The sequence below is a fragment of the Musca autumnalis genome, unplaced genomic scaffold (genome assembly GCF_047663935.1).
Source record: "Musca autumnalis isolate F117 unplaced genomic scaffold, ASM4766393v1 scaffold_1, whole genome shotgun sequence".
NCBI lineage: Eukaryota > Metazoa > Arthropoda > Insecta > Diptera > Muscidae > Musca > Musca autumnalis.
The window spans coordinates 86,331,641-86,347,457 of NW_027411644.1; the positions used below are offsets into that span (position 1 = coordinate 86,331,641).

Here is a 15,817-nt window from a genome sequence, read left to right on the forward strand (position 1 = left end):
AAAAACAAAATATGTGAACGGAAAACAAAAAGAAATCGACGATTTTCATTCAAAATTTTACAACTGTTTTTGCAGTTGTCGGGACGCCTACGTCACACAGGCAAGTTGTGGAATTTTGACAATCAATACATGAAGTCAACTGTCCTGTCATTTGTAAACGCAGGGTTAGGCTAAAGAGGGTATTTACACTTTGATACGACCAAAAATGTGCCTCATCGAAATAATGGTTTTAGACCCCAAGTATGTTTGTACGATATCCGTTTCAGACAATTTTGAGTAGATCTAGCAATGTCCGTCCGTCTGTCTGTCTGTCTGGCTGGTGCGCACGATAACTCTCGAACGGATCAATCGATTCGGTTCAAATTTTGGGTATCGAATTATTTTGTCCAGATTCGATTTAAGATCGAAGATGGGCCATATAGGTCCACTCCTTCAGGTACCTCCCCCACAAATGTTCAAAAATTGTCGCAAAACTTGTGCGCACGATAACTCTTGTAGGGAATAACCGATTTGGTCCATGCTTTGCACATCGTGTAATTTCTACCAAACTTAGTTGAGGTTTCAATATGGACTCAATCGGTCCACTCCTTCGGGTACCTCCCACACAAAATTTCGGAAAAGTTCAGTTTAGGACCTGGTCTCGAATCGCTTTGATTTTTGTTTACGCAAGTTGTATTCGCTGTCCTCTATACGACGCTGTAAGTTTCATTAGGGGAAAGTCCATACTTCCTGAGGAAATAGCCTGAAAGTTACAAAAAACCCTATGACACCGTGTGTAGTGGTTGGAGCGCAAGATAACTCTCGAACGGACCTGCCGATTCGGTCCAAAATTTGGCTTTCGTAATATTTTGTCCAAACTTAGTTCAAGTTCAAAGATGGATTATATCGGTCCACTCCTTCCGGTACCTCCCCCACAAAAGTTCGAAAATGTTCGTAAAATTTGTGCGTATGGTAACTTATGAAGGAAGCAACCGATTTGGTCAATACTTTGCACATTATGAAATTTCTACCAGACTTAGATGAGGTTCCAATATGGACTCAATCGGTAAACTCCTTCGAGTACCTCCCACACAAAATTTCGGAAAAGTTCAGTTTAGGACCTGCTCACGAATCGCCTTGGTTTTCGTTGTAACATCTTGTATTCACTGTCCCCTATACGAAGGTACAAGTTTCCTCAGGGGCAAGTCCATACTTCCTGAAAAATAGCCTGCAAGTTGAAAAACAAACCCTATGACACCATGTTTATGGGTGGAAGCGTAAGATAATTCTCGATCAGAAATGCCGATTCCGGCCAAAATTTGGCCTTCGTAATATTGTTTCCAAACTTAGTTTAAGTTCGTAGATAAGCCATATCGGTCCACTCCTTCAGGTACCTACCCCACAATAGTTCAAAAATATTCGGAAAAATTGTGCGCACGATAACTCTTGATGGGAGTGACCGATTTGGTCCATACTTTACACATTCTCATAATATCTACCAGATATAGATCAGGTTCGAATATGGACTATATTTGTCCACTCCATCCCGTACCTCCCACACAAAATTTTGGATAAGTTCACTTTAAGACCTGCTATTGAATCACTTTGATTTTTGTTGAAGCAACTTACATTCGCTGCCTCAATTACGATGGTAAAAGTTGTTTCAGGAGCAAGTCCATACTTCTTGAGAAAACAGCCCGAAGGGTGTAAAAACCCCCTATGGCACCCCCATGGTCTATGTCGGTCCATTCCTTTAAGTACCTTTTCCGCAAAAATTTTGAACTTTAATCCTAATCAACATATTTGTCGGTTCATACGACCAAAATTTTGTTTTTTGTGAAAAAGTGTTTCAATTTGCCCAGGCTGAGGGTATACCTCTGTCGGCTAAGCCGACTGATACTTTTTTACTTGTTATTATGTCAGAAATGAAACAGGAAAGCATGGCAATCAGGCAAGGCAGCTTACCTTGCTTACTTCTGATAAAAGAATAAAAAAGAAAAGGGCAACCCAGTTCGAAATTTCCTCGGCCTTCTTTATTCTTTTATTTTTATTATGTCAAAAATGAAGCAGGAAAGCAAGGCAATCAGGCAGAGCAGCTTATGTACGCAGGCCTTTAATTTCTTTTGCTTTGTACTGTAGAGTAAACGAACAACATCCAGTAACAATTTGTACAAATTTTGAGTAAACGAACACACATTAATGGTCTGTTCCAGTAGTGCAAGAATCTACTAGTTTTTACTATTTTTTTCAATTGCACCCCGGTTAACTACCTCCCATAAAATTCCAAAAGAATGAGGCAGTTATGCGGGAAAGGCAGTTACGAAAATCCCGCATAGCTACCTCAATTAGAACATAATCGTCAAGAAACAAAACGATGTATAGTAGAATAGTTCATTTCAAGCCTAAAACTATATAAGTTGTATTATTTAAACAATAAGAAATTTATTCATCAGTGAGCATAACATATAACTGGACATCTTCATCACAATTTAGGTACACCAGTGCGGGTAATAAACCGATAAAAGTATTATTAAATGTTCCTTTTGAGGAAAATATTTTACGGGTAAATATCCGAATTGGGTACTTATAGAAAAGTAGTTAACCGGGGCAGTTTGAACTCATTTATATGAAAAAACTTTGGGGATTTAGGTTGTGAGGCAATTAAACGGGAAAGGCAGTTAAGCAGAGAGGTAGATAACTGGGGTGAAGTGTATCTTCTTGCAAGTCATGGCACAATTACCAGGTAGATGCATCAGCAAACAACTACAACAAAAACGAGTTCAGTACTGTGAAATGTCAAAAATGTTTTCCAAAAATAAAGCGTTTCACACATTTTTTTCAAAAAAATTTTGTTAGGCAGTTATTAATAAACACATTATAACAAAAATCCGTCAAAAATTCACAGTTTTTCTTTTAAATGTTTGTTTTTTTAATTTTGTGTTTTCAATTACAACAACTTTTTTGACAGCTGACAGTACATCAGCTGGGCTGACGCGGGTACCTGTATGATTGTGCCATATTGCAAGTTCTGGAACTGAGCATATACATATATGGTCTGTACCTTTACTTTTAAAAATGGTAAAACCGGCAAAAATAGTAAATGTAATCTGCTCCCATATGAATTGTATGGTGTCTTAAGTAAACGAACGCTTTTGGAGTAAAAAGTGGTAAACAGAGCTATAAACACACCACCTATAGTTGACTCCGTCTTTCAAAAGTCGATTAAGAATAATCGATTATCCGGTTTTCGCACAGTCAATAGTCGACTACGACTTTTAGAAATTTTTCGGCTTATAATCGATTCACAGTAATCGATTTTACGTATCCCTATATTGCATTTGTTTGTAAACAAACTGAAAAATTTTGATAAAAATTCCGGAACATAGTTAAGAAATTTATCCTGAATGAATATGATCTACCTTTGCCGTCTGTGCGCGTCATTAAAGAAACCAGACCACTTGACCACTATCAACGATGAAACAAACGACTTGTGTCAAAAGGCAAAAGTATGTTGTCAAGTTTTTATTCGCATGCAGGACCCAAAACCTAAACAGATTTGCCAGGAATGCGTGGAATCCTTAAATCACTGCTACAAGTTTTATGTTAAAGTGAAAGATGCTCAGGAAGCATTAGAGACGATATACCCCACGCCAGCAGATGACAATGAAGAAGTGGGAAATGTAACCGTGGAAAATGTGGTGGAGTCAAGAAAAGATCCGGAAGAAGAGAAGCCGGTTAAAGAAACAGAAAAACCTAAACAAAATTTGGCTGAAAGATACAGGGAAGTTGTAAAAGAAGAAAATGAGTTTAAAACATGTCCAGGCAGAAGGAGCAAAGATAATGTTAAGTCAAGAAAGTCTATTAAACCTGAGAGAATAAGTGATAGACGTGCAAAAGTTGAAAAAGAAATTCCCGCCTCCCTACATCATCCAGCTGCATTACCCAAGGAACGAGATGTTGTTGTCCAAAATGAACCCATTACTAATGAAGATGAAAATGAGTATCTTGATGAAGTCTACACTATATTGGGTATGGAAAACGATACTGATAATGATACTGAACAATTGCAATTACAAAACATATCAAACAATAATGAGAACATAAATGATGAAGATGTCGTTGATGAGGTTGAAGAGCATCAACTGGACAATAGTTATGTGGAAGCTGCGGAACTCATCGATGATGAGGAAGACCAAGATATCGACATGAGTGTAGAAAATAACGAACCGAATTTGACAAAGGAAAACGATGATATTAACCAAGAAGAAATATATTTAGAAGACAGTTATGTCAATGAGGGCACGGAGGAGGAAGAGATTGAGGAGAACGAAACGATCAATGAAGAAGAAGATACAACAAAGGTTAGTTTTACTTTATGTATTGCTTTACATTTTATAAATTTTGTTTGTTTTTCTATATTCCCAGGATTTCTCTACCTTGCCCCAGAATTTACAATTAACCTCTTGGAAATTGTATCCATTTCTGTGTGGAAATTGTGATTATCGCGCCACAAAGCCGTTTGATTTATTCGCCCATGCCAATGCAGAACATTCCATAGAAGCCTTTACAGACTTACTATATAAATGTTGCGATTGTCAACAATTAATGACCCACTATAGCTCATTTTTAAATCATGTACGCCTCAAACATCATCCAGCTCTCAAATTGAAGTGTGATGTCTGCGATAAGAAATGTAGAAGCTACACAGAATATGCAAACCATCGCAAGGTTATTTGTTCTCAATCAGCACAGTATCCAAAGGTATTGCCCTGCACTCAATGTTGCCGAAATTTTAATTCTTCAAATGGCTTACAAGCCCATATCAAACAACACCAGACAAAGGAGGAAAATAAGGAGAAATACAAATGCAGATATTGCAACAAGGAGTATGCTTGGAAGAGAAGCCTTGTAAATCATGAAAAGACCCATGGCCGTGAGTGTTCGAAATCATATCTACCACCTTAATATTATGATTTTTCTTTTTTTCGTCCATTTTTAGATAAACCACAATTTAAATGCAATCAATGTGAGAAAAAGTTCAATAGCAAATCCCACTTGGCATCACACATTTTAACGCATACTTCAGAAAAACGAAATGAATGCAAAATTTGTCATAAAAGGTAAAAAAATTAAAAAATCCCAAATTATTGTATTATTCTAAATACTTTCTTTTCTTGGTAGTTTTAAAACTGGTACTATTTTGGAACGTCATCAAATTGTCCACACCGATAATAGACCATTTCCCTGCAGCTACTGTTCGAAATCATTTCGTACCCGGACAGAGTGCACCACCCATGAGCGGGTACACACGGGCGAGGCACCATTGCAGTGTAGCCACTGCGACAAACGTTTTCGTTTTCGTAGTGCTCTAAGTGCCCATCTAAAGGTACACATGGGCGTTCGAGATCACGCATGTGAATATTGTCCAAAAACATTTACGGATCGATCGAACTACTACAAACACATGCGACGTAAACATTCAAATAAATAGAATGAATGCTTCAACGATTATACTAACGATGAAAGATTATTTTATGTAATGTTTTTAACTTTAATTCTATCCATTATTAATAAATTATTTGGTCTGTTCCATAACAGCAAGAATCTACTAACTTTACTATTTTTTCCGATATCATAAAGGAACAAATGTTGTCCCTGTGAAAAGGCGGTATTGCAAAATTGATAGTGATGATCGGTTTAAGTCTCCTGGGGCAAGCTATAATTTGTCATTCAGAGACTTAGCTTACAAAGCGTATCTTCGTAATAGAAATGTAGATAATTGGAGGATATTTTGCAGAAGTCGCATCAGAGCGAAAAAAGATATTAGGAGATTAAAAGCTATTGCATACAAGGAGATTTTTACTAATAAATCCACCTAAGAAATTTGGTTGATTTTAAATAAGAATGGTTTGAGTCATGGTACAATCATTACAAGGTAGGACACAGCAAACATATGATTACAATTTTTTCCTGAGGTCCTCCTATTGTGTCAAAACAGTTCTGACAGAGTTGACAAAATAAATTAATTGCATAATTAATTAATAATTAATTGCATTACTATGTATGAAATAAATGAAATGAAAATCAAATTGTTTATGTATATACATAAATAAAAGAAAATCAAAATAAATATGCATAAATAAAAACAGCAAGAATTATGGATTATTGTTATGGATGGGCGCTGTCTGCCATTAAGCATTAGGACCAGATGAGTGGACTATGCCGTGTGTATTGTAATCGCAGCATACCGATGTTCAACTTCCGTACCTTTGCTGTAACTAGGTGATAATCGTACATCGAATGAATGAATGCCTTCCATCTATTTGATTTCTTTTTTTTTTTTGATCTGGAGACAGCCAGGTGCCCTTATACTTGACTCTGCTGTTGCTAACTACCATGTATTTTTTCGCGGCGAAGACAATCACCTCACTTGAAGATTGATCAGGGGCCTAATTACGTGTTTCGATTCGATCGAGTATTTGCTCGTGAAAAAGATTTCGACACGATAAAAAAGCGGCATGACGAGATTCGATCGAAATCATTGATCGAATGTTTCGAGAGTAACCGGTAGTCGAACTATGAAAACCTATGTATACTATAGGGAATATTATGAAGGTAGATGTAAAAAAGGTTTTTTTTTGAAAGCAAGAACCAAAAAAACAAAATTATGAACGAAAAATGTAAATATTTGTGGAATTTTTTGAACAATACATTGAATAATAATTTCGGTATGAAGTTGTGCTAAGAAAATTATTAATTCTTGCAAAATCTTTTTGACATTGTTGTAACGGATTGCTAATACATCTACCTTAATAATCCTCTCTCAAAATAAATGAGAGAGAGTTTGGTGGGTGTTTTGCATTAGCCTCTCTGAGAGAATATTTCCTTTGGTAAACAACGGGGAATGAAATGTTTAAAATGTAGGTACTTCACTTAAAAAATAAAGGCTATTAATATTAAATATTTTTTTCTGTTTTGCAGAAATGCTTATTTTTCAACTTATTTTTTAACGACTGCAAAACTAGTTTTTGTTTAATGATTGCTTGCATTTTGATTCTAAATTTATCACAATTTCTAAAAACGACTGCAAAGGACTTTTCCCAATTTCTCTTGTTATATTGTCTAAAAATGCTGCCAATTATTTACTAACATCGTTTTTCTTCTATAAAACGACAACAAACAACAATTTTTACATTTTAAACAAAAAGACAATAAGAAATCTTTCATTTTATTTGTTTACGATAGATAAAATCGATAAATTACTCGCAAATTATTATATTATAAATTATTATAAATTATTATAAATTATGCTCAATTACTCGATAATTTTACTCGATAACGAATGTTGTCATCCCAACTTTGAGTACTCAGGTCGAAACAACTCGATATCGAATCACATAATTAGGCCCCAGTTTAGCTTTTATTCGAATTGTAGCATGTCTTTCATACGTGGCGCCAGACTAACTGGAAATCAGCAACTTATACTTCATATCATGGCAGCTATATACAGTGCGTCCCCTTTAGGTGTGGTTGTGACCCCTTTCAAATGTTCTTACAAAGCCATTTGGCACCACCATCAGGAACGAAATTGGTAGCCTTGGAATCCTTGCATTTGTTTGGGAAGTTATCATTACCAATTTTCTTGATTTCAAAGAGACCAGCTCCAGACCGACATCCTCTGCAGACATTTCTGGTGGCACGCAGGCACGGGCAATGCCCAAATTACCACTTTTACCCAAATGTCTAATGGGAGTAATAATAAATTGGTCTGTTCCAGAACTCCAAGAATCTACTAATTTTTACAATTTTTTCCGATAACATAAAGGAAAAAATGCTATCGTAGTAAAAAATAATAGATTCTTGCAGGTTCTGGAACAAAGCAAATATTTGGTCTGTTCCAGTACTGCAAGAATCGAATAATTTTTACTATTTTTTCCAATAACATAAAGGAAAATATAGCTCTGTTCCTTTACGTGCAAGAATCTTCAAGTTTTACAACTTTTTACTCGAAAAGCGTTCCTTTACTTCAGACACCATACAATTCATATGAAAGCAGATTGCAACTTTTGCTACTTTTGCCGGTTTTACCACTTTCAAAAGTAAAGGAACAGACCATATGTTATCGTAGTAAAAAGTAGTAGCTTCTTGCAGGTTCTGGAACAGAGCAATTATTTTAGAAAAAATTAAAACAAATACAAACTGACAAGATTTCAAATGAAAAAAAAAAAAACTTGTTGCATTTGTTGTTATAATATTTGAAGTTATAAGCAAACCAGCTTCAGAGTTGTTTTTTTAAAATTTTGTCAACCTGCCCAACCTTCTAATAATTGAACCAAGGGCTTGAGTGATAACGATAATGAAGTTGACAATTGCTCTGTTCCAGAACCTGCAAGAAGCTACTATTTTTAACTACGATAGCATTTTTTCCTTTATGTTATCGGAAAAAATAGTAAATTTAGTAGATTCTTGCAGTTCTGGAACGGACCCAATATTGATATCATGTGTCGCTCGTTCCCTTGGTTGTTGATGATGGGTTTTCGTTTCATGCTGTTGAGTATGCTGATGTGGTAGATGCATTTAGTAGAATTAAATCCAATGCTGTTGGATATGATGGCTTCTGCCTGAAGTATTTAACACTCGTTTTTCCTTATATTGGTCAGTATTTGTTGCATGTTGTTAATACGTTGTTGACAACGTCGTTTACCCTAATGTGTGGAAGACTGCGAGAATAGTGCCGATCCATAAGAGTGGTGATTCCAGGGAATATAGACCCATATCTATAATGCCTATATTGTCCAAGATGGTAGAGCATTTAATGAAGGACCTAATGCTTGATCATATTAATAGGCTATCTTTATTGCATGATAGTCAATATGGGTTTAGGCGCAATCGTCCCACAACATCACTTCTAGTTGGATTAACTGATAGTGTTCGGAAGACTGTTGGTGGAGGTGGTTGTTGTCCTTGGATATTCAAAAAGCCTTTGACAAGATCAACCATGCAATTTTAGTTGCTAAATTGCATGCAGTTATGAAACAATTGATGGGAACTACTATAACGAACAAAGATTTAATAATAACAAAACTAATTTTTAATTTATTCCGTTTTCGTTATAGTAATTCCCATCAATTGTTTCATATTTGCACATGAAATATGGAATTGATAACGATTTTACTAATTTTTTATGGGTGCTCGAATATGAACTTTGCATACTGTACATGTATTTTGTTATACCCTACACCACTGCGTGGGGAGGGTATTATAAGTTGGTTTTGGCCAAAAAGATTGTAACGCCAATATGTGTGTCTGTCAGTCTAAACCTTGTAATCACGCTTCAGGTCGCAATTTTAATCCGATCGTCACCAAAATGTTGGGTGTTGATGAAGGTCCCGTAGGGGATGAAGCCTATTGATTTTGGTGGTGGTCGGATAATATTCAGGGGTCGGAATGGGCAAATTATTTGGAGAAAAAGTCAACGTTTTATTTCAAAGCGAATATATCCGCTTCTATAAGGGTTATATCTAAAGCAAAACCTTAATGAAAGTAGAATATATCACCTATGCAACGATGTAACATACATAGGCTGTCGTAAGTGGTCAAACAACGAAGATATCGCAATAGTCGCTACTAGAACACAACTTTTCATTTTTGCGATTTTAATAATAATGACGAATATCACAGCTTTGGTTGGGGACCTTCCAAAAACAAAGTCTGACTTTGAAAATAGAAAATCCCGTCTTTACAATGATGTAAAGCAAGTTGGCGTAGGTGGCCAAATAACGGAGATATCGCAATAGTCGGTAATACATCCCATTTTTCCATTTTTTTTTTTGTAATCACGCTACTGGTCGCAAATTTTGATCGGTTCGTCACGAAATTTTGGGGGTTAATGGGGGTCCTACAGAGGAAGAAGCCTGTTGATTTTGGTGATGGTCGGATAATATTCAGGGGTCGGAATGGGCAAAAAATTTATTTGGAGAAAAAGCCAACGTTTTATTTCAAAGCGAATGTCTCTCTTCTGTAAGAGGTATATCGAAAGCAAAACCTGACAAGGAAAGTAGAAAATATCTCCTTTACAACGATGTGAAGTAGGTTGTCATAGGTGGTCAAACAACAGATGGTCTGTTCCTTTACTTTTAAAAATGGTAAAACCGGCAAAAGTAGTAAAAGTTGTAAACTGCTCCCATATGAATTGTATGGTGTCTGAAGTAAAGGAACGCTTTTCGAGTAAAAAGTGGTAAAACTTGAAGATTCTTGCCATAGATGGTCTGTCGGAAATTATGACGTATATTACATACATTTCTGACGTATATTACATACGTCACAAACGTCGTAAACCTTGCCAAAAAACAAGGTTTTGTACAGCATAAGCAATAGAACTGTATAACCTAAAAATCGTTGTATTTCATAACAACAAAACTCATTTTATTATTTCTTTTGAGATTCCGTTTAAATAAAACAGAAAGAAGCGTAAAAAGAGTTCATTGAAAAAATATACATTTTATGTATATTTTTTATATTATATGGACATTATTGCAATTTCATAAAATTAATCTAGTATGGAACTCGATTTAAGAACCCCTAGTTTCATGCACGAACACAAAGCAACTGACAATGCGGAAGTCAGCCATAGTGTTCAGAATGTATTATAGATGGCGTGCTAAGTGCTTAATCTATTTTGTTAGTTCAATCATTTTAGTTATTTTAAAAATAATATATTCCCAGCAAAAAGTTTGCTTCCAAGGATGCAGTTGAATCACAACAAGTGTACGGTACATTTGCCGTTGGAGTACATCCTCCTATGCAGCTAGGATGCACTCCATTTCGCTTCCACAGCACCCACCTACAATGCACTCCATTTTCGATCCAAATCACAACTTAAGATGCAGTTCTTTGGATTGAATTTATATGCATTCTTCGGATTGCATTTTTAATCAGTCAAGCCATTGCGAAATATCCCAAAATAAATACAATGCATTTATTATTTGTGTAAAACAAGAACACAAAGAACTTTATCATATAAACACAAATTAAAAAAAGTTTCCATTAAATTCAATCACATTTGAGCTTACTTCCTCCGTTCTCGATTTAATCCAAGTGCATCTGATTTTCTTTAATCATCCTATTTTTTATGTTGGCTTGCCATCACTAGTTCAGCTTTCGACATGGACTCCAACTCCACTCCATTAAAAATGTCCGTCTCGTGATTTACCGCAAAAATGTTCGCAACCTAAGTTGTTATTTCTTCATTTTAGGGATCAACCAACTGTTTTTTCTGAAGGGATCTCTACAGCAACTGCTTATAAAATGTATCGAACGGAGTGCATTTTTCATAACTCTGTTGGACTACATCGAAAGATGTTGTGAAATCATAACCCCCATGGTATAAGTAAAGAGGTAGATTTAAATGAAAAAAATCTATAGAACCCTTGTTTTTCTTGAATTCCTAAAACTTCAAAATAAAAGCAACAAGTGGGTTTGTTTACAATGCATTTTTTGAGCATTTTATAAAAAACGCGAAAAACGAATGAAGAGTTAAGTTTTCTCCACATAATCGAGTTGTTAATATGATAAACCGATTGTTTCAATGCAAATCTCACCAATTTCTTCCATACAAATGGTTTAAAAACAATTTTAAAAATCATTGAATTCGATTGTTTTTAAAATTGTTTGGCATATTATTCAAACACCACACATGCATACACAGTTTGTTTATATTGTTTTGAAGTTTTAGGCATACTCGAATGAAAAAATTTAAATTGACATAAAGCTTTGGCTAACCTTTCTTATTAAACCATGATAACCCCAATTGCACAACTCCCTAAAATTTTTGCTGGGTTAATAAAAATGTGTTTAAGGCCGTTTATATTATAGCCTTTTGCAGGGTTAACCTTCTTTATGAGGATTTATTTGAAATATAAGCAATGGAATTGACATTTGAAACCCAGTGGGTTTGTTAAATCTGGTTATATATAAACGTACTATAAATTTCCAAAAAAGGTACGTATGCCCTTCAGTAACAAAGACAGGCTTTTAGAATTAGTTAGCCGATAGCCTTAGATGCTAGTGCTATTTTTTATATAATTTTATTGTAATTTTTTATTATAATAAATATTTGAAATAAATAAATAAATAAATAGAATTAGTATTAATTGAAAAATATGGTGGTAACATAAATTTGTTGAGGTTTATGACGTTTACTACTTTTTATACGTTTTCTACGGGTATATGACGTTTTCGACGCTTACAACTTTCTGACCGTCGAAAACCTAAAAAAATATCATACAGACCATCTCTGATTCTTGCACGTAAAGGAACAGAGCTAGAGATATCGCAATAGTCGGTAATGCATCCCTTTTTCCATTTTTTGTGCAATCACACTACAGATCGGAATTTTGATAGGATCCTCACGAAATTTTGGGGGTTGATGGGGTCTCACAGATAAAGAAGCCTATTGATGGTTGGCGTACATCCCACTTTTCCATTTTTTGAGTTGTACTGACGATGCACTTAAATGCGTTTCAACAAAATTGACCTGTAGTGGGATTCTGTAACTTTTTTTTCTACCGAACCGACATCGTTAGTTAACGAAAATGTTCGGTTGAAATACCGAATGTGCTATTCTGTAACTCAAAGTTATCGACACAAAAATTTTAGCGACGAATATCGGTAGAATGACGGAATTTTTAAGAAGATGCACGTTATTTCAAGCAGCTATGCAAACAGGCAAGGCAGCTTATGTACCTAGGCCTTAAAAATTAAAAAAATCGTAGTTAAAACTATAAAGGTAGAAAAAGAATCAATCGTTGCTTGCTTCCCAAATGTCAAATTATAAAGGAATGCAAGGGCCTCTTTGCAATTCCACCGGCGTTCCCCCATATAATTTCATATTTGAAAGCAAGCGACTAGCTGATTCTGTCACGGCCTTAAAGCACATTCATACATATAACTATATTTAGTAAATAAAGTGGATTTTCATTGTCAAATCCATTGCGTATACGTATAAATTATCATAAAGGATGTTAACCCGACGAGCTCAAAAAAGCTCTTAAGGCCTAGGTACATAAGCTGCCTCGCCTGCTTGCCTTGCTTGCTTCTAATAAAATAATAAGAAAGAAAAGGGCAACCCAGTTCGAAATTTGCTCGGCCTTCCTTAAGGCCTACGTACATAAGCTGCCTTGCCTGGTTGCTTTGCTTGCTTCTGATAAAAGAATAAAAAAGAAAAGAGCAACCCAGTTCGAAATTTGCTCGGCCTCCTTTATTCTTTTATTTTCATTATATCAAAAATAAAGCAGGAAAGCAAGGCAACCAGGCAAAGTAGCTTATGTCCTTTATTCTTTAATTTTTGTTATGTCAGAAATGAAGCAGGGAAGCAAGGTAATCAGGCAAGGCTGCTTATGTACCCAGGCCTTAATGTAAACATGGAGTAATATTGATCAGTTATTTCAGAATTACGTATTATCAGGGAATAAGACGTCATTGTGATATTCTTCCTTCTTTTATTGTTGATGCTAATCGATACCACCAACGCATTTTATATGGCTAGCAACTGTTACGAAATATATCCTTAAAAATATTTCGCTCCTACTGAAAATAGTTATTATTTTCTCAGAGATTTTTCATGCAATTCTGGAGGTTTCCAAATAACCCCCAATTTCATCCATTATTTCATCCATTATTTCTCATTTTTGACGGTTCTCTCTTTTGACCATTTTACCATTAAAAAAGTACTGGAACGGAGCTAAAATAAATTTCTCTGTTTTTTATTTCTTTAGATTTAATTGTTTATTACTTATTTTATTTCTTTTTATTTTGCTCTGTTGTTTTCTTTTGCCTTAATTGTCAAATCAGGGGCCTAATTACGTGATTCGACATCGAGTTGTTTCGACCCGAGTACTCAAAGTTGGGATGACAACATTCGTTATCGAGTAAAATTATCGAGAAATTGAGCATAAATTTGCGAGTAATTTCTCGTAGCCAAATGGCCTATCGTAAACAAACAAAATGAAAGATTTCTTATTGTATTTGTGTTTAAAATGTAAAAAATCGTTGTTTATTGACGGTTTATAGAGGAAAAATTATATTAGTAAATAATTGTGAGCATTTTTTACACAAAATAAGAGAATTTGGGAAAAGTCCTTTTCAGTCGTTTTAAGAAATTGTGATAAAATTATAATTAAAATAAATACATATGCATGCTACATATCATTAACCAAAAATTAGTGTTTGCAGTCATTAAAATATAAGTTGAAAAAATAAGCATTTCTGCAAAACAAAAAATTATTTAATATTAATAGGCTTTATTTTATAGGTGAACAACTTTTAATAAAGTGCATTTTAAATAGTTCATCCCCCGTTGTTTACCAAAGGAAATACTCTCTCAGAGAGGCTAATGCAAAACACCCACCAAATTCTCTCATTTAATTTGAGAGAGAATTATTAAGGTAGATGTATTAGCAATCTGTAACAAGAATGACAAAACAATTTTGCAAACATTAATAATTTTCATATTTTCTTAGCACAACTTCATTCCGAAATTATTATTCAATGTATTGTTCAAAAAATTCCACAAATATTTAAATTTTTTCATTCATAATTTTGTTTTTTAGTTTTTGATTTGAAATAAACACATTTTTTGACGTCTACCTTCATAACTTTCCCCAAAGAACACATAGTTCGATTACCGGTTACTCTCGAAACATTCGATCAGTGATTTCGATCGAGTCTTATCATGCCGTTTTTTTCTCGTGTCGAAAACTTATTCACGAGTAAATTCTCGATCGAATCGAATCACATAAAGTCTGTCTGGTTACTTTCCCAGCAAGAATTGTCCAGCAAGAACTTTCTCAGAGAGTAAGGGGTTTTTATTCTCTTTTGCTAGAAAATTGTAAAAAGTAAACAGACACCTTCCCAGCAAAAACCAGCAAGCAATCAGCTGAATTGCAAAACAACAATTTGTCCGCCAACAAAGGAAGCAAACACGTTGTATTTTATTACAAATAAAAAAGAAAATGAAACAAAAAAGTATTTTTCCACTTTACAAATTTGTTCTCCATAAAACAATACAATTTGACTATGTTATTTCCACAATAAAATTCATTTTAATTTTCACAAACATAAACCAACGAAAACTTTACAACAGTTGATTGATTGTTTTCAGGAAGAAGAAGAGTTAAAAGTTCTTGCTAGAAGAAATTTGTCCAGCAAGAATTTGCAAACTCTCAGTGAAAGAACTGTCAAAATGTCTCTCTCGAATCGCTCTCTTTTGCTGGTTTTTTGTGTTAACAGACGACTTCCAGCAACAATTGGTACAAATTGTTACAAATTTTAGGGTAACCAGACACACCTATAATTAGGCCCCAGGGGCCTAATTATGTGATTCGATTCGATCGAGAATTTACTCGTGAATAAGTTTTCGACACGAGAAAAAAACGGCATGATAAGACTCGATCGAAATCACTGATCGAATGTTTCGAGAGTAACCGGTAATCGAACTATGTGTTCTTTGGGGAAAGTTATGAAGGTAGACGTCAAAAAATGTGTTTATTTCAAATCAAAAACTAAAAAACAAAATTATGAATGAAAAAATGTAAATATTTGTGGAATTTTTTGAACAATACATTGAATAATAATTTCGGAATGAAGTTGTGCTAAGAAAATATGAAAATTATTAATGTTTGCAAAATTGTTTTGTCATTCTTGTTACAGATTGCTAATACATCTACCTTAATAATTCTCTCTCAAATTAAATGAGAGAATTTGGTGGGTGTTTTGCATTAGCCTCTCTGAGAGAGTATTTCCTTTGGTAAACAACGGGGGATGAACTATTTAAAATGCA

At 34.7% G+C, this 15,817-nt stretch overlaps 1 protein-coding gene across 1 annotated transcript; it reads left to right on the forward strand.

Moving 5' to 3' along the window:
* Positions 1-1,533: 1,533 nt before the first annotated feature.
* Positions 1,534-5,580, forward strand: LOC141390660 (uncharacterized). Its single transcript, XM_073963611.1, has 4 exons — positions 1,534-4,340; positions 4,405-4,912; positions 4,979-5,099; positions 5,161-5,580. The coding sequence occupies exons 1-4, from the start codon at positions 3,384-3,386 to the stop codon at positions 5,468-5,470; spliced, it is 1,896 nt and encodes a 631-aa protein (XP_073819712.1). The 5' UTR covers positions 1,534-3,383; the 3' UTR covers positions 5,471-5,580.
* The last annotated feature ends 10,237 nt before the right edge of the window (positions 5,581-15,817 follow it).

What these genes read in the sequence shown, in the direction of transcription:
- LOC141390660 (XM_073963611.1), top strand. Translation starts at nt 3,384, where the DNA reads ATGAATATGATCTACCTTTGCCGTCTGTGCGCGTCATTAAAGAAACCA. An exon ending in AAGAAGAAGATACAACAAAG is followed by an intron (nt 4,341 to 4,404) that starts GTTAGTTTTACT and finishes CTATATTCCCAG; the next exon opens with GATTTCTCTACCTTGCCCCA. An exon ending in TCATGAAAAGACCCATGGCC is followed by an intron (nt 4,913 to 4,978) that starts GTGAGTGTTCGA and finishes GTCCATTTTTAG; the next exon opens with ATAAACCACAATTTAAATGC.